General features: G+C 39.4%; 1 protein-coding gene across 2 annotated transcripts in view; it reads left to right on the top strand.

Annotated features, from left to right (window-relative positions):
* The window catches only part of ogfod3 (2-oxoglutarate and iron dependent oxygenase domain containing 3), a 32,524-nt gene extending 16,285 nt beyond the window's left edge, over positions 1–16,239 (top strand). The window contains exons 8-9 of one of the 2 annotated variants that reach the window (XM_026177258.1): positions 303–426; positions 863–1,063. In XM_026177258.1, coding sequence (XP_026033043.1) covers positions 303–426; positions 863–894 — 156 coding nt within the window. In that variant the 3' untranslated portion in view covers positions 895–1,063. Of the gene's footprint in view, positions 1–302; positions 427–862; positions 1,064–15,477 lie in introns of those variants that run through there. The other variant, XM_026177256.1, reaches the window with a different exon arrangement.
* Positions 16,240–23,149: the final 6,910 nt, after the last annotated feature.

Below are 23,149 nucleotides of genomic sequence, written 5' to 3' on the forward strand. Positions count from 1 at the left end.
CTTCTTTTTCTTTCTAGCTGCTCCATTTAGGAGTCGCCATAGTGAACACTGCACTAGCTCTAATTCAAAAATCAAGCCAGCAGTCAGAAATATTCTGCTTGTGTTTTTTACCCGTCAGCTCATGATGATGGAGCGGTGCTGCTGCTCCACGTGAACACATTAAATTTTAAAGCGTGCAGAAGTTTGGGAATGAACTTGTGACACGTGTGTGTTGTGAGTGTTGGTTGAATATGGAGATGAGACATGAAATTATATTATTCAGCTCTCAACTCGTGCTTTCCTCCTCTCTCCCTGTCTGCCAGGTGACCTATGGCTCTTTCGACTACACCTCCCTCCTGTACCTGTCTGACTACGGCTCTGACTTCACTGGAGGTAGATTTGTCTTCATGGACCAGAATGGCAACCGGACTGTGGAACCACGGACAGGTATTAGAAGCTGAATCTACCTAACTCTTTTTTAGCTTTAAGCCTTTTTTTAATGCTTGACCTGCTTAAAGACAGGATGGTGTAAACGCAGGCCGTCGACGTTAACACCTGATAGCTGATTCGTTCTCATAAGCCTAAAAGTTAAAGTAAATGATGTGAGACAGATAAATGATTTCATTATAGCAGCAGAGGTTAAAATTATAATTGCTGAGCTGCATTAGGGAGCCTGGAGATGGTTTTAGCACACTAATGTGTGCAGCAAAGTGGGCGTAATCCTCTGTAAGTGGGTAATCAGCAGCACAGACTGTAGCACAGTGCGCATGCAGGGGATTTGTTTTTGTATTGAGCTTTTAGGACCTAAAAAGTTAGAAGTAACTACATGTGGTCTTTTTTTAGTAAGTAACGTGATCTGTCTGTGTCAACACTTCACATTAAGGAAAAAAAATGGGCAACACTATAAGCAAATGAACACCTTGAAGACTGAAGCAGAAAAGCCTAGAGGGGCATCTGCTTTTCAGACATTTTAAAGCGGAGGAGGAGTCCTCAGGGGGAGCATGCAGGAAATCTGGAAAGTTTCCAAGCTGGTCACTTTAAAGGAATGTGACACAGCATGTACACCGGTTTTATTTATATACTGAATTGGATGATATTGAAAGTGAGCAATAAATTGTTCTTCCTGTTTAACATATGGCACGCCATGCTTTATAAAGAGTGATTGGATTCTTTTTCTAGTTATAGATCTAACATGGCTTTTTAAAAAATCACATTTATTTAATTATTTCTGTCGTCCATTAAGTCTAAATGTAATGTCTGCGCTTTCTGGGGTGAAATACTGGTTACCTCACATTTTACTCTGTCAATACTTAATAGAGGCTCTCCAATATACAGACACACTTAAGATACTTGCTTTTAAGTAGAGAGTAAAGATGTAAGACAGAAGTAATTATCAAATATCAATAAGGTATTATTATTAAATAGATAATAACTGAGTCGTTGGTAATGTGCACCTTTTTTTACTTTTCCTTATTTTTGTCATATTAAAATTGTGGATGCTTCCAGGCAGACTGAACAACATCCACCTGCCACACTGACAGCTTTAAGATGTAGCACAGTTTACAGGGGGCACATATATTAAAACAAATAGCAAATATCTCCTGTCTTCTGTAATATATGCACTGTTGCACAGCCAGCAGACATGGAGCGCTGTTAAATGATCCTTTTTTGGTTTCTTTATCAGAAAGAGTTTGGCTTAAAGGGAGAGGAGCTGAAACGGCTCATTTCAGGGGATGGATCAACTGAGGGGCCATCTATCATAAATAAAATGATTATGATTAAGTTATGTGGAGTCCAGGGATAAAAATATGAAGCTTTAGGAAGAATAATAGGACCACTTCAATCATTTATTATCCACAAATCTGTCCACATGATTCGTAACTAAGCGTAACTAAGCGTAACTAAGCGTAACTAAGCGCTCCATCAGGACTAAAACGTGTGTAAATAAGAAAAACTGTTGACTGAACAGATGACAGCAGCAGTTTGTTTTCTTAAACTGAACTAAGAAGAGGAAAAAATATGAGAACACTTTGCTGACGTTTGTTTTTTGGAAACTGGTTTTTGGTAATAAAAGGCAGCAAGTCAAAATATTAGGGATATCCACTCTCACTGGGGAGCTCTTATGGTGACTTCATGTTTTAAACTTTGTAGGTTGAGCATTCATCACTGTAACAGTAGATATATCACAGAAAATAAAGAAAACTATACAGGGAGTGCAGAATTATTAGGCAAGTTGTATTTTTGAGGAATAATTTTATTATTGAACAACAACCATGTTCTCAATGAACCCAAAACACTCATTAATATCAAAGCTGAATGTTTTTGGAAGTAGTTTGTAGTTTGTTTTTAGTTTTAGCTATTTTAGGGGGATATCTGTGTGTGCAGGTGACTATTACTGTGCATAATTATTAGGCAACTTAACAAAAAACAAATATATACCCATTTCAATTATTTATTTTTACCAGTGACACCAATATAACATCTCCACATTCACAAATATACATTTCTGACATTCAAAAACAAAACAAAAACAAATCAGCGACCAATATAGCCACCTTTCTTTGCAAGGACACTCAAAAGCCTGCCATCCATGGATTCTGTCAGTGTTTTGATCTGTTCACCATCAACATTGCGTGCAGCAGCAACCACAGCCTCCCAGACACTGTTCAGAGAGGTGTACTGTTTTCCCTCCTTGTAAATCTCACATTTGATGATGGACCACAGGTTCTCAATGGGGTTCAGATCAGGTGAACAAGGAGGCCATGTCATTAGTTTTTCTTCTTTTATACCCTTTCTTGCCAGCCACGCTGTGGAGTACTTGGACGCGTGTGATGGAGCATTGTCCTGCATGAAAATCATGTTTTTCTTGAAGGATGCAGACTTCTTCCTGTACCACTGCTTGAAGAAGGTGTCTTCCAGAAACTGGCAGTAGGACTGGGAGTTGAGCTTGACTCCATCCTCAACCCGAAAAGGCCCCACAAGCTCATCTTTGATGATACCAGCCCAAACCAGTACTCCACCTCCACCTTGCTGGCGTCTGAGTCGGCCTGGAGCTCTCTGCCCTTTACCAATCCAGCCACGGGCCCATCCATCTGGCCCATCAAGACTCACTCTCATTTCATCAGTCCATAAAACCTTAGAAAAACCAGTCTTGAGATATTTCTTGGCCCAGTCTTGACGTTTCAGCTTGTGTGTCTTGTTCAGTGGTGGTCGTCTTTCAGCCTTTCTTACCTTGGCCATGTCTCTGAGTATTGCACACCTTGTGCTTTTGGGCACTCCAGTGATGTTGCAGCTCTGAAATATGGCCAAACTGGTGGCAAGTGGCATCTTGGCAGCTGCACGCTTGACTTTTCTCAGTTCATGGGCAGTTATTTTGGCGCCTTGGTTTTTCCACACGCTTCTTGCGACCCTGTTGACTATTTTGAATGAAACGCTTGATTGTTCGATGATCACGCTTCAGAAACTTTGCAATTTTGAGACTGCTGCATCCCTCTGCAAGATATCTCACTATTTTTGACTTTTCTGAGCCTGTTAAGTCCTTCTTTTGACCCATTTTGCCAAAGGAAAGGAAGTTGCCTAATAATTATGCACACCTGATATAGGGTGTTGATGTCATTAGACCACACCCCTTCTCATTACAGAGATGCACATCACCTAATATGCTTAATTGGTAGTAGGCTTTCAAGCCTATACAGCTTGGAGTAAGACAACATGCATGAAGAGGATGATGTGGACAAAATACTCATTTGCCTAATAATTCTGCACTCCCTGTAATAGCTCCCCTTCAGTGTAAAAAGGTCGTCACTGAAGAAAATTTGAAAGATAAACTCAAAAGCTTTGTGTGTCGTATAGTCTGCTGATCGTGGAGGCCTCACTGTGGGGGAAGAGAAGAGGTGACGCTCCAAAGTGTCATGGTTTGTAATATTTGTGTGACCTAGTTTTTGTGCAAAAAACTTGGGGCAGCTTCGTTCTCGGCTCATATTCCCCCACGTACGCGTTACTCCTGAACGATTCTGTATGGGAAACATCGCCTGAGGCGTTTTCCTTCTGACAGCAAACCATCCCAGACTGCCTCCGCTCACCTTGTCCCTTCTTGAACTTCTTTCTTCACCGCTTTTCGCTCTCTCCCTTTATCTCCCCCACTGTCCATCATCTCGTGCCATTTACATCAAGTCTTTTGCCACTTTTAATCAAAAGCAATTCAGAAAAATGATATTTTACTACTTCTCTTACCTTAAATGCTTTTTTTTTGTGTGCCTTTTTTCACCTCCATTTAATCTCTGCTACCACTCTCGCTCATGTGTCATACTCGGTGAGCTGCAGTGAAGGATCCTGGGCTGCTGACACTGTCTTGAACATCGACTGAAGGACGTATGATAATAAAGAGTGACTGCAGCGTGTCTGCCTCCTAGTCTCCTGTGACGGGTTTTGGTGAATAGCTCAGCCGTCTTGTATCGGCGAGGTGAGAATAACCTCCAGACAGCAAAGAGGGCGACATGAGCAGGATTTTTAAACCCAGTGAACATTGCAGGAGGAAGAGGAAGGTGGGGAAGAGGGTCATGGAAAAGTGAACTAGGAAAAGTACAGTCTGTCCCTTGGATAGATTTTTAAATGCTTGGCAATCTGTAAAGCTGGTAAATCCTAACCTGCTATGTGTGTGCGTCGAGTAGTAGACATGATACAGGCTCATTCATAATGCATCAACATCCCATCATTTTATTTTCTCTACTAAAATCCACCATCACCTCATCAAGAAACTGTTTGGGATGGATCCCACTGACATGTTTTGACTTGATAAGAGTCTGATCCTCATATCTGGTTGGATGATTAGTTTGCCGAGATAATCATGTCTCTTCGAGGCGACTGCAATGAACAAGGTGTAATTATAACACCAGGAAGACAATCAGGACTTTGCTGTCAGAGAGCGCAACAGTCAAGGATGTAATGACAACGAGCAGTAGGGGGACAGAGGTGGAGGTGTTCAGACTGCAGAGGAAAAAGTGGAGGATTAGATGAGATGATGGATAGATTTGTGGAATGTGAAAAGCGCCACCGATAGGGCAAGAAGGTAGGTCAGACACAGAAAATGGCTGGGAGACAGATAAAGAGTAAATACAGTGTGTGATAGCGTGAGAGATATGGTGTTTGGCTGGGAATGGCAGATACAAACAGGGTAATAAAAGGACAGAGCGAAAAAGACACGTCTACCAGTTAGAGGAGCCAGCAGCAGTTAACCTGACTGCTTGGATAACCACGGGGGAATTAGATAACCTCAGCTGGGCAGACACCTTAAAACGGCCGGTCTGACCTTGCCCGCTGTGCTTGTACAGACACACACAGTGTATGGAGTGAAAATATGTGCATTAATCTCTCACTCTGAGAAGGTGTGTTGTTTTAAAGACGCTGCTAGTGTGTGTGGGCGAAATCATACGATCGAAACGATGCCTTCAATGTTAGTCAGAAATGACCGTATATGGAAGATCAGCTTGCAGTGTTACAGGAAGTTGTAGGATTCTGCAGGTAGTTTAATTAAAGGCACAGGAAGCACAGAGTGACGCCGACTGGCTACTTAAATGTACCTACTACACAACTGCCATAAAGGGAAAGGACACTAAAACCATTTTTTTTGCCAGGGTTTAAACATATATGCCCATAGCTGGGCACTTGGGGATCAACTTCCTTTTGTATGCAGCCTCAAGTGGCCACTGGAACTTAATTTAAAATCCTTCTCCTAACATTCAAGGTCTTTAATATACAGACCTCATCTTATTTTAATGACCTCACAGTACCGTGTCATCCCAGTAGAGCAGTTCGCTCTCATACTGTTGGCTTACTTGTGGTTCCGAGGATATTTAAAGCCTTCAGCTTTCAGGCCCCTCTTCTGTGCTGCCAGTTTGGATTCGGGAGACAGACACCCTCTGTACGTTTAAGATTAGGCTTCAAACTTTCCTTGTCGATAAAGCTTATAGTTAGGGCGACACTAAATCCTCCCTTTGTTATGCTGCAATAGGCGTAGGCTGCTGGGAGCTTCACTAAGCGTTTCTTCTTCACCCACATTTTACTTTCTCCATCCACTGTGCGTTTACGCACCACTCTGCATTTAATCATTAGTTATTATCAATCTCTGGCTCTATACCAGAGTGTGTCTTTTGTCCAGTCTTCCTCCCCTCACTCCCAGCAGCAGATGACTGCCCTTCCCTGAGCCTGGGTTCATCGGAAGTTTCTTCCTGTTCAAAGGGAGTTTTTCCTTTTCACTGTCGCCAAGTGCTTGTTCATAGCGAGTCTTTGATTGTTGTATTATTGTAAGGTTTTTATCTTACAATATAAAGCGACTGTTGTTGTGAATTGGTGATATATAACTATTACTGAATTGAACTGAACTGAACTGAAGAAACTGTAGACTTTTAGCATGTCTGCACTCGGTTGATTTTTCATCCCTGGAGGCTGCCACATGGTTAAAGTGAGAATTGTTTATAGAATTAAGAAGTAAAAGAGTCCTTGAATTTTGTATAAAATTTGGTTCCTCATGTTTCATCACAGACAGAATGATTAACATTAACGTGACAGTGGCTGGATCCCACACTTCTCATTTCTGTAGCTGTTTGTTAGACTCCTGTCTAATGCTCATTTCTTTTCAATGACAAACAGATTTTGTGTTAAGATGCTTTCATCCCTGCCGCACTGCCCTACAGTTTTCTACAGGTGGATGTGAGAAAGCAAGTTAGCTTTTAGCCTCCCAGCTCTGGAATCCAAAGTCTGTGTGGATTAAGACTGCAGAGATGTGAGAATAGCACAACTAACTGACCAGAGAATTCACAGTAATTGTTTGTGCATTGTGCGTCACGCGTCCTGCTGCATACCCTCCACTTGTCTAGTCAGAGCTCGCCTGAAGAGGATTTTCTCCTTCTTGTTCTACAAATGACGGGAAACGTCTTTGGATGACATCTGTACTTGATTCTTGTGAAATCATTTATGACTTTAGTATCGAGTGTAAGCCTGTATAAATGTATTGAGAGCTCGACAGAGTTCCGTGCATTTTCTTCCCATTTAGTTTGCGGTGCGTTGAAGCCTATCCTGGCTGTCACTGGATGGGAGCTGAAGTGAAGCCTGGACAGGTTGTCAGTCTATCACACAGCTAACACACCCCGACAGACAGCCAGTGGTGAGACGCCCAAATGCTACTGAAAATGTCCAGAATAATTTCACACTGAATAAAACAAGAACATTTTGCAGCTCTGTTCTTGTCTGAAGCTCACGGTGCTAACACTCTCAGAGTCATAATGCTAATAAGATGATGTTTAGCAGATATACATTTTCCAGCACTCGCCATCTTAAGCTGTATCCAGTTATCGTTAAAAGAAAAGAGTGAAACGGATCCACTTAAGCTGCTCTTTAGACTGACGCATGGTGACAAATGGAAAGCGACCACACTCCTTTCAGCCTTCTCAAGGGTTTTAAATTGAAGTCAGTCACAATGTAATCCAGGTAATTGCATCTGGGAGCACATTTTTCTGTCCTGTCTGCTCAAGCTTAGCGTGATCTATCTTTATCTTACTTTTATCCCTTTCATCTCTGGTTACACCAAACACCCTCTTTAATTCTTCCCCAGCTGATTAATTATAAGGCTGTGGGAGTAATAAATTGACTGGACATTGTGTCAGTGTGCCGCGCACCTTGTGACTGTGCCGGCAGTGTAAAGAGGCGTTTCGCTCCAGCAGGCGATTTTGTTATCGGCACTGGATGAGTCATGCGTCGTTTAGCATCTTGTTAGAATTGTGCACTCATCCCGGTTGGGTCTGTGAAGTTCAAGAGCTCATTAAGTGCTAATCAGCAGCATGTGGCTGTTTTTTATTATTAAAAACAAAAACAGTCTGGTGGCGTTGCTTGAAGTATTTCGTGCTGATCACTATTACGCATCGTAGTACCTCTGTGATGGTATTAATTGGATCTTCTTTTTTTTTTTTTTTTAAAAGCCTCTTATTAGCAGGTCCAAGAGAGACGGCAGTGTTTCTGCAGGTTTTTTCTCCTACTGTCTCAAGTGTTATGACATACTTTTTTTTTTCTGTTCACTTCCCGTTGATGGCGTTTACATTTATCTATCTTTGTACGTGGTCGTTGTTTCTCTGAATGTTTAACCGTGTTTGGTTCTCAAGGCAAATTCGTTCATTTGAATAATACACAACAAAAGAAAAAAATTCATCATGGTGCACATAGTCACTTTATGAGACTCCAAAATGCAGATTCACCGTGATGTTAAAAAATAAACGTGTATTCAGGGAAAATGTTTGACTTTCCACGCCCTTATATGGCATCAAACTTTTGATCCTAATGATTGGATACCCACAGATAATGGAGAATTTCCTAAATACAGTCAAAGTAAGAATCACCTAAAAAATAACATTTTACAAACTATTAGTAGAATTAAATCTTATGTGGAAATTTTAACAGTTTATTACTGTATTTTTAGGGTGGGTTTCAATAATCGATTTATCGATTAAAATCGGTTTTAGTTTGAATAAAGCGATATCGATTCATTAAAATCCTGAATCGATTTTTAAATATAAATGTATTTTGCCAGAAACCCAAAATCTCAGGTTAAACCTCACAAAACTATTTCACCAACCACCAAACAACTAAAACAGCAAACGAGAGCAGGTGAACGGATTCTGCAAAAAGAAATAAACGCAAAGCGCGAACTCGACACATCAGAATCAGTGAGCTGTCGGCTTTTTCACCCGACGGCATGTACACGGACACACCACCGGGGCTGATTCTGAAGCGGCGGATCAGCGCTTTGTGTTTTTGTCTTTTTTTGCACTAGATTCTGAAGCTGTAGGTTTAATCACTCTCCAACCAAAATTGACTGAACCAGCAGCAAAAGAAGATCAAATCTAAGCTTCACATTTCACTTCACATACACATCGTCATGAATTCCCTTTTTACTTTTGCTGTTTTGCTTCCACCACGATAAGAAGCTCTCACACAGCTCTCACAAGTGTCAGTACTGATAAATGATCAGAATTATAATATTTTTGACAAAATTTCCCCGATTCGAATCGAATCGAATTTAAATCGTGGATCGAATCAAATCAATTCTAGAAATCAGGGACGATACCCAGCCCCGTGTCTTTTAGAAGTAATGTGTACATTTTTTGCACAAGTTGTAGCGCTTATACTGCCTGTTTAAAATCAACCAAACGCACTTCAGTGGGATTCAGATGTTTAAGATATAATAAGGATCTGATTATTTCAAGTGTTCTGATACATAAAAGCTTGGAATTTAAAGGTCTGCCTTTTTTTTTAATTTAACTAACCAATGGTAGATGCCAAACCTTGAACTTACCACTACTACATTATGTCGGCTATCTGCCAAACACAGAGCCCACGCACTGCTTCATCTACATATTAAAAATAACTCACTTTAGCTTTACTACTTAAGTCTTTTTCTTTCTTGTCCTAAAAAGATGAGCATGTCTTGTTTCACACATTCCTGCTTCAAAAAGCACACGTCACCAGGGAAAAGTGCGCTAACATTAGTTTGAAGGCTAGATGCCTAGTTTGCTGCTTGGTTCCGCGCATTAAACTCCATGTAAACAAAGCTGCAGCTCTCACTGAGGTCTAGTTGGAGGCGTGTGGTCCTTACTTTCTCACTCCATCCATCAAAAATTAATCCCAGTTTCTCTCGCTCTGCTACCGGACCGCAGCCTGCTGTCAGTCAAACACTGACATGATGCTCAGTTGTTGACGTACAAGAGAAGCAAACTAGTTCCCAAACCACTTTTCTTCCTTTCTGTGAAAAAAGAAAATTCCATGAAATAATAAAAAAAAACTATTTTTTTCACTTGACTTTAAAATTATATACATTGGATTTTTCTATTATATAAAATTAAAGAATTAAAAAAAATCATACAGTGTACTACAAAATATCAATGCTATACATTATTAAGTACATATTATATTCAGCAATGGGGGTGTCTGGCCCATTGCTACGGGCCATTCAGTCCTTATACGGTTGCAAGAGCTTTGTCCGCACAGCCGGCAATAAGTCGGACTCGTTCCTGGTGGGTGATGGGCTCCACCCTTTGTCACCGATTCTGTTCATAATTTTTATGGACAGAATTTCTAGGCGTAGCCAAGTGGCGGAAGGCTTTCACTTCGGTGATCTCAGGATCTCATCTCTGCTTTTTGCAGATGATGTGGTTCTGTTGGCTTCATCAGGTGATGGCCTCCAGCTCGCCTTGGAACGGTTCGCAGCCTAGTGTGAAGCGGTGGGAATGAGAATCAGCACCTCCATATCTGAGGCCATGGTCCTCAGCTGGAAAAGGGTGGAGTTCCCACTCCGGGTCAGGGACAAGACCCTGCCCCAAGTGGAGGAGTTTAAGTATCTCGGGGTCTTGTTTACTGTTAGACCTGTACTCTTGCTCATCCCGTTGGTGATTATGGGCAAATATTCATGGGTTAATGGCATGACACATGAGTAGCATGAGGCAAAACTTCCCCTATACATTTAGTGAAGACAATGTTAAGTGCGGCACTTAACAGCACTGCTAAACAGAGGTTAGCTTGGGAGGATACATTTCCTCCATAGAAGTGATTGTTGACCCAGGTGCTTCAAGAATAAGCTCAGGACGTGGAATTGTTTCTCTAAAGTTTTCTGTTTCATGGGAAAATTTCTATTGTGGAAACCCAAATCCTTAAATGACAGAAATGTACTGATGCTTTACTCCTTTTCATGACACCGCAAAGTGCTAAAATACTATTGGGAAAGACTGCAGGTAAAGCAATAATTACAACATATAGTTTTTCTGTTTTTAAGAAGTAGCAGTTTTGCCTTTTTTCTGCTAATAAGCATGTTGCATTTATTATGAAGACCTTTCTAGTTGTGCTTTTAATGAAGAAAGTACTATTTAGACTCTAGCAGACAAGATGATGTGGCTGATATTGTAAGGTAGTTATTAGGTAATGGAAGTGGATGTTTGATGTTACATTTAAAAAAAATGCATTACTCGTTGGTCATCAGTATTTTATAGGCTAGAGCAGGAGTGGGCAACCCCAGGCCTTAAGGGCCGGTGTCCCTGCAGGTTTTAGATGTGTCCTTGATCCAACACAGCTGATTTAAATGGCTAAATTACCTCCTCAACATGTCTTGAAGTTCTCCAGAGGCCTGGTAATGAACTTATCATTTGATTCATGTGTGTTGACCAAGAGTAATATCTAAAACCTGCAGGACACCGGCCCTTGAGGCCTGGAGTTGCCCACTCCTGCCCTAGAGTAAATACAAAATTTAGTTTTTAAATGATAATTTTAGTGTCGAAAAAAGCATGAAGTGAAGTAGGCTAAAAGAAAAAGAAAACAAAAAGAAACAAAGTCAGTAATATCTATCACTGTGGAAAGAGTTACAAAACCATTTCTAAGGCTTTGGGACTCCACTGAACCACAAAGAGCCATTATCCACACAACGACATCTGAAGAACTCCACGGCTAACTTGTCAAAGTTCGTGATTCAACAGTAAGAAAGAGGCTGGGCGAAAATGGCCTCCATGTGAGAGATCCAAGGAGAAACCCACTGTTGACCAAACGGAAAACAGTCTCACATTTGCCACAAAACATCATTGGAAGGTTTGAGTCCCGTTCCATCTGGTGTAAAACTAACTAAAAGGATCATACCAACAGTCAAACATGGTGGTGGAAGTTATGTGGCTGCTTTGCTTCTTCAGGACCTGGATGACTTGCTGTAATTGACTGAACCTGACTTCTACCAGAAAACCCTGAAAGATAATGTCCAGCTATCAGCTTGTACCCTTCAACTGAAGCAAAATTGGGTTGTGCAGCGGGACAATGATCTGAGACACAGCAGCAAGGCCATCTCTGAATGGCTCTAAATGACAAACTGTTGGTTTTGAAGTGGCCCAGTCACAGTCCGGTCTCCAATCTGATTGAGATTCTTTGACATGACCTTCAACAAGCCGTACATGCTCAAACAACCACCTCCAGGGTGGCTGAATTCAAACAAAGAAGAGTGGGCTTGAGTTTTTCACCTCTTCCACAGTGAGGTGAAAAACTCATTGCCAGTTATCTTAAGTGCTCAATTTCAGTTCATGCTGCCAAGGATGGCGCTACCAGTTATTAGGGGTAGGGGGCAATTATTTTTTTCTCAAAATGCTTTTTTCCCTAATTATCAAATTTCAAAACTGCATTTTGAATTACTATTATTATCTATTATTATTATCCTTCTCCTTTTTCCCTTATTCTCAGAGTTTGCAGCATAAATTCTGTTGTTATACAGCGAGCACCTCTGATGTCATCAGCTAATGCTATCCAGGGAGATTCAAACTCTCTTACACAGACACACAAAGACACACAAATGTATAAAGCGCCTGTAAGGGAAATTATAGCAGCAGAATGGGGGCTCAGTGATTCCAGCTGTTTATTCATGGCATAAGATAATGAGATATTCTCTTCAAAAGGTTTGAGACACTGTAAGTTTATTAGCAAACCAAGAGTCTGAAAGAATTCTGAATAAAAATCTACAACTGTGGGCTTGCTGCTTAAACGTTCCAAACTGAATGGAAATGTCTTATCTAACACAGAGCACAGGTAAAACAACACTGGCTAGTAACTGGTAGTAGTTCATGAGATGACCTGGTGACGCAGAGCTTCTGATAAGTGAAGAAAATTTATCCTGAGGAAACCTCACCAGACTCAGACTGTTTGTTTATTTAATGAAAAAAAAACCTTTTCAGTCAAAGGAAATGCATTTCAGTCCAAAAAATGAAACCCTAGAATAAGTAAATTGCTCCCAACTGCTTGTCTTTGTGTTCGCTTCCCTTATCAATGGTTTTTGACTCCACCATCATTGCAAATACTTTTAAAAAAATAAATAATAATAAATAATAGCTTCACCTTATTTACTTTCTTTTTGCAAATGAAAGGAAAATATTACAACCAGACAGAGGGAGGACATGGTTTACCTTGCTTTGCATAATAACTACAAAACAGCAAGTTTAGCTCGAAATAAACATCCAGCTTTTGTGATTGTAGTGAGAGTTTTAGGGGGAGTGTTTGAACTGTTTTAAGGCTTATAAGCTATATTAGGCTAAACCTGGAAACGTGGTTAATAAGCAAGGTATAATCTGTCGAAAGGTTAAAATAATAACAATAATTTTTAAAAAGTGCATACCAACACTTTCAAATTGGATGTTATAGCAGTTTCTCTATGAACAGCATAGCTGTTTAGTAAGCTATCATCAAGTCAATTAAACTTCTGCTTCTATGGTGTTGGTATGGTGTTAGAGTTGGAGTTGTCTCGAGACCCTTACCATTTTACCAGCGAGTTGATATTATTGGCTGATATTAACATTTTGCCGAAATATCAATATTGGAATTTATTAAAACGATCAGCGTTTATTTCAGAATGCCAGATTTTAAAATCACCAAATATCAGTGTTAAAAATCTCTGGTCGGGCTCTGCCAGGGACGACTGTGTTCTCAGTGAACAGGTTAAACCAATCGTTTGCAAACTACTTCCACTATGTCCCACTTTAGAAGTCAATAATAGTTCACACGCCTCATATTTTAAACATTTTTTATAAATCAACAATATAAAAGAAAATTTCAGTATGCACGAAAGTATCAGCAATTTAATTTTTTATCATATTCATTCAATACAGACTCGGGGTTTTTAGCCTGGTCACCCAAGCCCAAACTGACGTTTTTCTGTCCCACCCCCACAGTTTGAGAACAACTTTGTTAAACCAGATACATATCTGAAGGAAGGTTACGGAGGCCATAACTTTATATAAATGATCAGTAATTCATAAAAACTGAATGTTTGCAGCCAGTTAAATCTCATAAGAATCATTTAAAAAGTTTGCTGACTTTTCATCAGAAAGAGGTTTTAAAAATCTTTTTTCCCCACAGATTTATTTCTAGTACACATGCCCCAAGTTTCATCTACACCTCTACCCAGATTTCTGATACAATCACTTCTCTTACCCTGCATTGCTCTGTAATGAATGTTAATATGCTAATCATGTGAATGATCAGCCATTAGAAACAAGCAGACGTACCATCATCATCTTTACTATGACGGTTTAAACCAGTCAACTCATTTATATGTTTCCTAGGTTGACTGTTGAGATGAGATGTGATCATAATTAAAAAATGTAACATTTTTTGTTATATATTAGTTTGACTTTAAAGTCATCTTCTCATACACCTTTGAACAGCTGCCAGTGCTGCTGATTTAAATCCCTGGAAACGACATTGTGCGTTCTGTGATTTCACCATGATCCAAGTTCAGCGACTCAAGTGTGCACAGAGAGCAAACCTCAGCTTGTGTCAAACTGAAAACACTTTCTTGAAGAGGATCATTGTTGTATTGAATTATGATACAGGGACTACATGTTCTTTTCCCCTCTCGTTCTCTTGTTGAAATGTCCAGTTTCCAGCACAGCACATCACCTAAGTTTTATAAACAGGAGCATACCTGCTGGGGGGTTTTGGGGGTGGGCGGGGCTTGAGCTGTCAGCGCAGAGTTCTCCTTTATAGCTATGAAGTATCTGTGAGAGAATATTGAGCTGGAATGACCTGCACTGCCGTGTGTGTCTGTGAGCCCCCACGGCTCATGAAAAATGCTACAGGTTTGTGGCCACGACAGCATAATCGTTTCTCACCACCTGCCTCACCGCCAGATTTATCTTCCTGCAACTTCCCCCACTTTCATACAATTTAATTCAGGGGTGTCAAACTCAAATACACAGTGGGCCAAAATTCAAAACTGGAACAATGTCGCGGGCTAACGTTAATATTTATTGAAATATATTTATTCCTCCAGATATAAAAATTAATCTTTTCTTATGGACTCAAAACACGTTTTGCTGAAAAACTGAATATGGAACAAGCAAAGCTTAATACTAAACAATATATATATTAGCTGTATAATACCAGTAGGCCAGCTCTAATAGTAATTTGGTATGGCTTCGCGGGCCAAATGTAATTAGGCTGCGGGCCAGAGTTTGACACCTATGATTTAATTCAAGTTGATCGTCATTTTGACACAGCGGAGGATCCAGCGTGCGCACAGAGGCACTTAAATTAGTCCAGAGATATACGAGAAGATGCCCTTGAAGGACAGATCGTCTACATTTAAATCTAATGCTGTTTTTGATTTGTAGAAGTGTAATCCCAGAACTTTGTGATCGCATCTCGTAAAAGAGGTATGGTTGGCAGCTTCTATAGTTGGGTTTACAGCATTCTCCAATAGATTTCGCTTCAAGATTTCTATTCGTCAAGTGCCGTATCTCTGCCTTGCCAATACCTCTGATGTAACAACCGACCATGAGATTAATAGAGGTTTTCTCTGACTTTAAAAGCCTTGTTCAACACATGGTAACACCAGCTGTGTGTGTGTTGGATCTGAATCGGTAAATATTGAACAGCTTTTACATTTCCTCTCTCCTAAAGAGTTCCTCTTGTTCCTTTTGTCCCCACCCTTAGGGAGAGTTTCTTTCTTCTCTTCTGGCTCAGAGAACCTCCACCGCGTGGAGAAGGTAATGTGGGGGACACGCTACGCCATCACTGTGTCCTTCACCTGCGACCCTGCACACGCCATCTCTGACCCTGCCCTGCCATGAGGCAACCACGGATGATGGATGACGGCACTGCCCACTGGTTCCGATAGGCCCTGCAACAAAGAGGCAGAATAGGCAGGAATTAAGAACAAGGGGAAGGAAAAAGAGCTTTTACATGGATTTTTACATTGGTATTCTGTAGCTGCTCGGTCAATATCTTCAATTTTCTCCGTTTATTTTTCAAGTATTGACTTGCTGATGGTGCAGCAGGGGGAAAAAAGAGCCACATGTGGTCTCCCTCTGTGCTTTCCTGTTTGTTACGCACCCTTGTGTTTTTATCCTGTTTTCTACAGAAATGTCTTTTTTTCCTGCACCATCTTAATCGCTGGTTTTAAGGGTTTTTCAGTTCCCCTGCAGGCTTTCTGCCAAAGCAGGATTGTTTTCTGCCTTTCTGTTTATTATTTTAAGAGAGCTGCTGATTCCCTGAAGAAGAGATCTGAAACTTATGAACTGCCAACTGAATAATCAACGTTTCATCACCAAGTACCACTCATACCCCGTCCTATGACCCGTTGAGGTATTTTCTTCTAAGAAGAACCGTCTCTCTGTCCTGTTCGTTTGCTTTTTCCTACCTTATGCTTCTGTGCAGTCTTGAGGATGTTTTGAAATAAAATGACATCAAAAGTTTGCCTGGTTTTGTTAGTCATGCTTCTCTGTACTTTTCTATTTTAAAACCAGCAGCCTGGAACATTAAACCTTTATGTATTACTACTTTTTAAATTCAATTAACCAGTGTTATACCCGTCTCTGCTCCTGCTGATTGCTACTAGAGTCTTATCCGCCCTTCCTTTGTGAGCCAGCCACTTGAGGAATCTCTTGATTGATCTGAGACTATCATGTGGTTGGGAAGTCATCATCCTCGCCTTTCTTATTTTTCACACAGCTGCACCGAACCACCCACCGTTTCCATTCTTATTTTTTCTTTATTGATTCTGGAGTTTTTTGATTTTAGGATCCATAATTTTGTGTTTATTTTATATGTCAACACCCATTTCAGTTTTTATGCTCTGATGTGATTTTAAATGTTAATGCGTTCATGTGTTTGGGGCTTTTTCTTTTTTTTTTTCTTTTAAAGGTAGAATCAGAAACAAAATGTCAGCCAGCCATCAAAGAAAGAAAGAAAGAGAAAGTCAAAATATTATTACGTGGTGTCATTTTCCATTAAAAAAAAAAAAGCAAAACAAAAGAACGGCTCTTCATGTCATTTAAAATAACAGCAGGTTTTTTTACACTTAATAAATGCAAACAGCTGTTTACTTCTGTTAATGTCAACACACTAGGACAATCTTTTAGCGTATATTTAAAATCAGCTGTGCAATTCTGCATTTTTTGGCATTTGAAAGTAAACGTTTTATAAATCGCCTACACTAAAAGCATTCATTTTTAGGCACTAGGTTCACTTGTATATAGTTGACTCATTAACATAAATATGCTAGTAAACTTCTCTTTGTGTGCATGTCCAATATTCGCTTTCTTTTTTAGCTCTTTTTGTTTCTGTTCCAGCTCCTACTGAAAATATCAGGCTGTGTAGATAAATTCTGAAAAACCCCAAACTAATTTTGTTTGGGTGTTGTTGGTTGTGTACGTTGCACATTGGACTATCACAGATTTTTAGTTTTAAATTAAAAATACCTGCACGATAAAGCAGAATAAATGAATAGATGAATGGTAAATGAAGAATGCTCGTAAAGGTCATGAAAAACTGAAGTGAGGTGATGCTTCCCTGTTAGTTTGTTGCTAACAATTGCAACTTTTGTGCTACAGAAAGACGTGCCAGTTGCACACTGGTTCTCAAAAATGTAAGTATACATTTATAATGTATCATTAGTGAGCACACATATTCAAAAGCTGTGACTGAAACATTTTTTCTCACACTTTTCTCACCTTGCTGCACAGCTGTTAGCACATTCACTGGTGATATAAAGAACAGAGGTAAGTCTTTCTATGCTGTGCAGGGCTGTGTGGGAGTTTATTTGAAATGAGCATGGTGTTGGGTCACTGTGCAGTAGCACATATATATACATTGCATATTTATATATATTTATGCTCTGATGTGACAGGGTCACACAGCTGTAAATGGCAGCGCCTTGTTCAGAGTTTATAACTGATCTGATAAAGATGGCCACGTATGAATTTACTAATAAAGAAGCCATTAATCACCTCTACCCTTATAAATAATGGTTCCAGTCACTGTACTCTTCATCTATTACTGTTGTGGTGACATTTCCACATGGAACTGTTAATAAATATAAACATAAATGAAATGGTCAAATATATATATTGTAGCTGCTTCCGCGTAATCAGCTTTAGCTAGCAAACTAATTCGGCACACTTCACAAACTTCTAAGACAAATTTTTGCAAAAGAATCTTCCAACTCGTACTTTTCTGGCTAATGATGCTGAAAGATGCCAAAGCTTTATTTAAAAACAAAACAAAAAAACAGATATGAAATTGCGTTGTCCTTGTACTGCAGGTTGGGAGGCTTTGCTGTGGTTGGAATGTAAATTTGATCAGACAATTATGAATTGATTATTCATGATTGATTATGAATAAAACTGAATTGAATTGATGTCAGCTTTTTTCCCTCTAAAGTGACATACTGTGATCACTTGCTAGCTGATTACGTTAAGGTTGTACTAGCCTATATTAAAGCAGACACACACAGTTTTTTCATTTCCTTATATCTTTCCTGTTGGTTTGAACAGACTGGAAAAACAAACACTGCCTTCGGATCTCTTTAAATATCAAGGACACTGCTTCTAAATGTGATTTATTTTAGTTGTTGATACTGTGTGGGAAAGGAATTGAGCCAATAGTTGATTGTAAATGACCCGTCTGGCCTTGCCCGACAATAACACAGTAAATACTTCTACTTAGTAATAACTATTATCATGCATGTCAGGATAAATTTCTGCAGGAGTGGGTGTAATTGATTTGGACTGCAAATAAATGTAGGGTGCAGACTGTGCCAAGTATTATTTTTAAGGCTTTGACAGCTGTAGGCATTGATGCAGGATCAGTTGAGGCCTATTTAAGGTAATTTAAACAAAGAACAGACTCTCTGTAGAACATATTGCCCTCAGCAGTGTTTTATCATGATATGGGTTGTGTAATTAATAGTCTAGATGTGACTGATTATTTCAGGTGTTATCATTGGCTTGTGCCAACTGGCGCCATTAGATAGTCTCTGCAAGGCTTAAACAGGACTCAGACTCTAGTGATCTGTCTAAATTCCACTTTAATGAAATGCAGGGAAACAGCCGCCAATATAAACAGTTCACACAGAGCTGTAAACCGCTGGAAGTTACTGTAATGTTTAATGTAATGTAATATTCTGCAGACACAGACAGCAGTATTATCTGTACCACGTTACAGTAAAGAAAGAATCTAGCACTGTGTGCTTTAGGAAGGATTTTCTCCCTTTTTTCCTTCATTCACAAACTCAAAAACCTGCTGAGCTTTACATGGAGGTTAGACACTGAATTATGGCTTTGTTTATAGGAATTTTGGATACCTTACTGCTGATGCTTGTCTGCTAAGATGTAAGATAAAAAAAACATGATTACACACTAAAAAAAAAAGTGTGCTTGCACCTCTGCTGAAACTAAACAGGATCAAATGGCACAAATTTCTTCAAGACCTTTAACGTCCATTGTTCTAATTTCTCTTTTGGGATTAACGTATTACATTTTTACAGGAAACCCAAAAGTGGCTCTCAAGCTAACGCTTAGAAGAAATCTACAAGTCCAAGCTAAACTTCTCAGCTCGAATGTATGCAGATTTAAGCTGCTAAATCCCACACAGACCTGGTCTTATCCAGAATTTTCAAACTTCTGCAAAGTTTTGTCAGTCAATATGTGGAGAAAGGAAGAAAAAGAAAGAAAGGGTGGGGGATTTCCATATCTGTGATGCGGCACGATGTAGCTGTAATGAATTTATGCATGAGTTTGGACAATTTGACATGCAAACACAAAAAGGTCAGTGTACCAAAGTGCCCAGTCCCACCTGGGACATGATTTGCAAAATGTCACACTTCTAGATATTCAGATATGTTTTAGAATGACAGGAAATCTGTCACTAATGACATTTTTCTTTTACTGCCTAGACGTGCGTAATATTTCCACCACTCTCGGTCTGTAACAGTCTTTTTTTCCATGCTTCCTATGAATCTAAGAAGACAGAGGCTTTACAGCTGAAGGCTGCGTGAGCTGGAAACAACATGCCAGATTAGAGTGAAGAGCTGTCTTAATTAAAGACCGTGAACTCTTCATAAAACACAGGCACTTTATGCATCTGTTGTTAGCATGCTTGCCACTGAGGCCTTCCAACCTCAAAACGTTTGCAGTAATTGTTAATGGGTGCAGGTGCTATGCTATTAACTGTGTTATTACCACACAAACACTACAGCATGAAAGGAAGTCCTGTCTGTCCATTCAGGTAAGTGGGCCACAGTTCAGCCTAGTAAACAGAGCACACAAAGCCTGGATGCGAGCACGCTGAGGAGTAGGTGTTTTGGCTCAGGTTTTACCACAGCAGCAGAAGTGTGTTTGCCTCCGCAGGTGGATGCATGCAAATTCAATGGCAGTGACATGCCATGTGTGTGCTTCTTTTTCTCTTCTTTTTCCATTTCCTGCCAAAATTCAGGATTCCAATTACATATTCAGAAAATTATCTCTGTTGCTAATCGTTTTTCCTTGATGGTGATGGGGAACGTCTTAAAGTAAGACGTAAGGGAGAATTTATAAGGACTTAGGAAAAGATAATTATAGTGCTCAGAGGGTTTAGCTCATACTTGTTTGCTTAATAATGTGATGGCTCTGCAGTTAAAATCAGTAAACTGTATATAAAAGATGAACCAAGGTTCCTGGCATTTGAAATTCATTGAACCTGCATTCTTTCTAATGACCAGCAGGAGGTGCATTTCTGATTGGGATAAGAAGAAGTCAGAAAATGTAAGATTTTTGATGTTGATATTTGGTGATTTAAAAAAATGACATACTGCACAATATTTTGTTTCTTTCAGACACAAAACAAATGCATCTTCCTAACATTTGTTACGTGTAGTTATTCATGACTCCCTACTAGGAAAATAAGACTATGTATCTTAAACATAAACTGGTTTTATTGGAACAACAAATTGTACCTTGCTTATATACTCTGAATAATTCTGCTCACATTAACCGATTATCATGTTTGAGGCATTTTAAACGGGTGTGCTGGTCCTGGTGAACAAACTATACAACATCAACACTCATTACATAATCACTGAAGGGTGTTTCTTCCATCTGTTCTTTTTAAATTTTCTTTAAAAATTATTTTAAAGTTACACTCAACTGTGTTGATGAGTGACTTCAGTAAAGTCTTTGCCTATTAGCTTATATTATCTGTAGTTTTAAGTCCTCTTGCAACATGATCATGCAACAATTTTCTAATTTTCAGTTCTACTTTGGACCAGATTTACTAAAACGGGACAAAGTAGCGTGTGAGGGCATGATTAGCTCTATGGATGACTGTCACTCTTTGTAAATACCAACAGTACTTTTTACAATTTACACCAAAACCCAGTTTATGCTGGGGCAGTGCGTTAATAAATCTTGCCCTTAGAGTCAAAAAGGATGATGAAAATGCTTAGCTCAATTGAGTGACGTCATTGTGGCCATCTTTTTTATACAGTCTATGGTTTAAACTAGCATTAGATACACGCTCCTCTATTTGTGTTCTTAGAGTGTTTCTTCATGTAGGCTTGCATAATTGTGTACAAGTAATGATAGTAACACTCAAATTAAATAGCTGTTTTAACAGATACTCGTGCTGCTATCCAATCAGATGTTTTTTTCCCCACTAAAGAGATGATCCCCTTATTTTCATTTTTCCTTTATTAAGATTTTTAGCATCTCTGAAGTAAAATCAATTAATAAGTTCTAAAAGCTGATAATACAGCAACTCAGAATGAGGACACAATTAACACAAATTAGGTCCACTTCAGCTTGATTGTTTCAATGTGGGTAATTATATTCATTTGTAGAACACTTTTTTAAAATCCGCTTTACAAAGTGCTTCACACAAGGGAACAAATTCAAATCTAGCAGGTTTTAGTAGAGTAGTGCAATACTCCTCGTTCACCTGTGGGTTACAACTGGAAAAAAGCCGCATTTTACAATGTGAAACATGTCGCTTATCAGTTATGTTGATCTGCTGTTTTTGTGACAGTCGGATGCTGTCTTACTTTGAAGAAGTTATCTCCTTCACTCTCATAAGGGATGTTCCAGTGTCTTCTACTAAAGGAGGTAAGAAAGGAAATACTAAAGCACCTTCCTTTGTTTTCAGAGAATTTGACCAGCTCTTATTATGGCTGTCACACAACACATCGAGGTCAATTCACCTGTTTAGATGTAGGCTCATCACCCCTCCACCCTTTTTATCAAGCATGGTTCTGTAAATTATGGTCAAACGTCACCACTCTGGTCTCATCTGTCCAAAGCCCCATTGTTCTAGAAGTCTTGCTGTTTGTTCAGATACAACTTTGTAAACCTGGACTGTGCTGCAATGTTCTTTTTAGAAAGAAGAGACTTTATCCTGACAATCCTTCCATGTAAGCCGTAATTATTGTCTTTTTTTTTTTAATATTGTGCCGTCTTTAACTTTAACATTTAACATGCTAACTGAGGCTTTTAGATTTGGAGATGTAGCTCTTTGTTCTTTGGATTTCCTGGGACCACCACTCTGAAGATTAGCAGCTGTCTTGAGTGTTTTCGACTTTCCACAGATAGATGGGCAACAGTTGCTTCTTTAAGATTGTTGCTGGTGTGTTTTGTTTCCTGCTTGATATTGTGTTAACACACCTCAACATTCCAGATCACCAAACTGCCCCAAATTCTGCTTTTATAGAGGCACTCACACTTGCTGATGACCAGTAAGTCAAGTGTATTTAATTAGCAGCACCTGCCTGCTGCAGTAGGCAGGTGCTGCTGTCATATTCCTATGACAGCGGTGAGGGTGTACTTAGTTTTTCCACACACTGTTTCTACATTTTGGGTTAAAAAAATATGATGCAGTGTAATATTTCATGTTTTGTTTTTCATCTGAGGTTGTATTTACCTGGTTTTAAGACCTGCTATGGATCAAATCAGCTCATAGTGACCTGACATATTGTAATTGTATGTCTATAAATTTGTTTTTTATTTATTTTTTGTCAGAAAACTGCAAATGTGAAACATTTATTATCCTTAAATGGAGGGTAATTAAGAAATGTGATCATCGCATAGTATGCCCACCAGAATGGCTTTAACTCAGCTGTTTATGATCCTTTTTTCACTATCTGCAGCGCATGCAGCAGAGTAGCATCATAGCTGAGCAGCAATGAGTTTAAGTCCTTGACCAGTTTGTGAGATGCAATGCTATAAACTAAAAACAAAAGAAATAAACAACAACAACAAAAAAATCAGTTTTCCCATTCCAACGTAGTTCAAACATTCTCTCTGTGTATATGCAAATATAATATTGGATGTCAGATGTAGTAGTGGTGAGAGTATATACT

The sequence above is a fragment of the Astatotilapia calliptera genome, chromosome 8 (assembly GCF_900246225.1).
Source record: "Astatotilapia calliptera chromosome 8, fAstCal1.2, whole genome shotgun sequence".
Lineage (NCBI taxonomy): Eukaryota > Metazoa > Chordata > Actinopteri > Cichliformes > Cichlidae > Astatotilapia > Astatotilapia calliptera.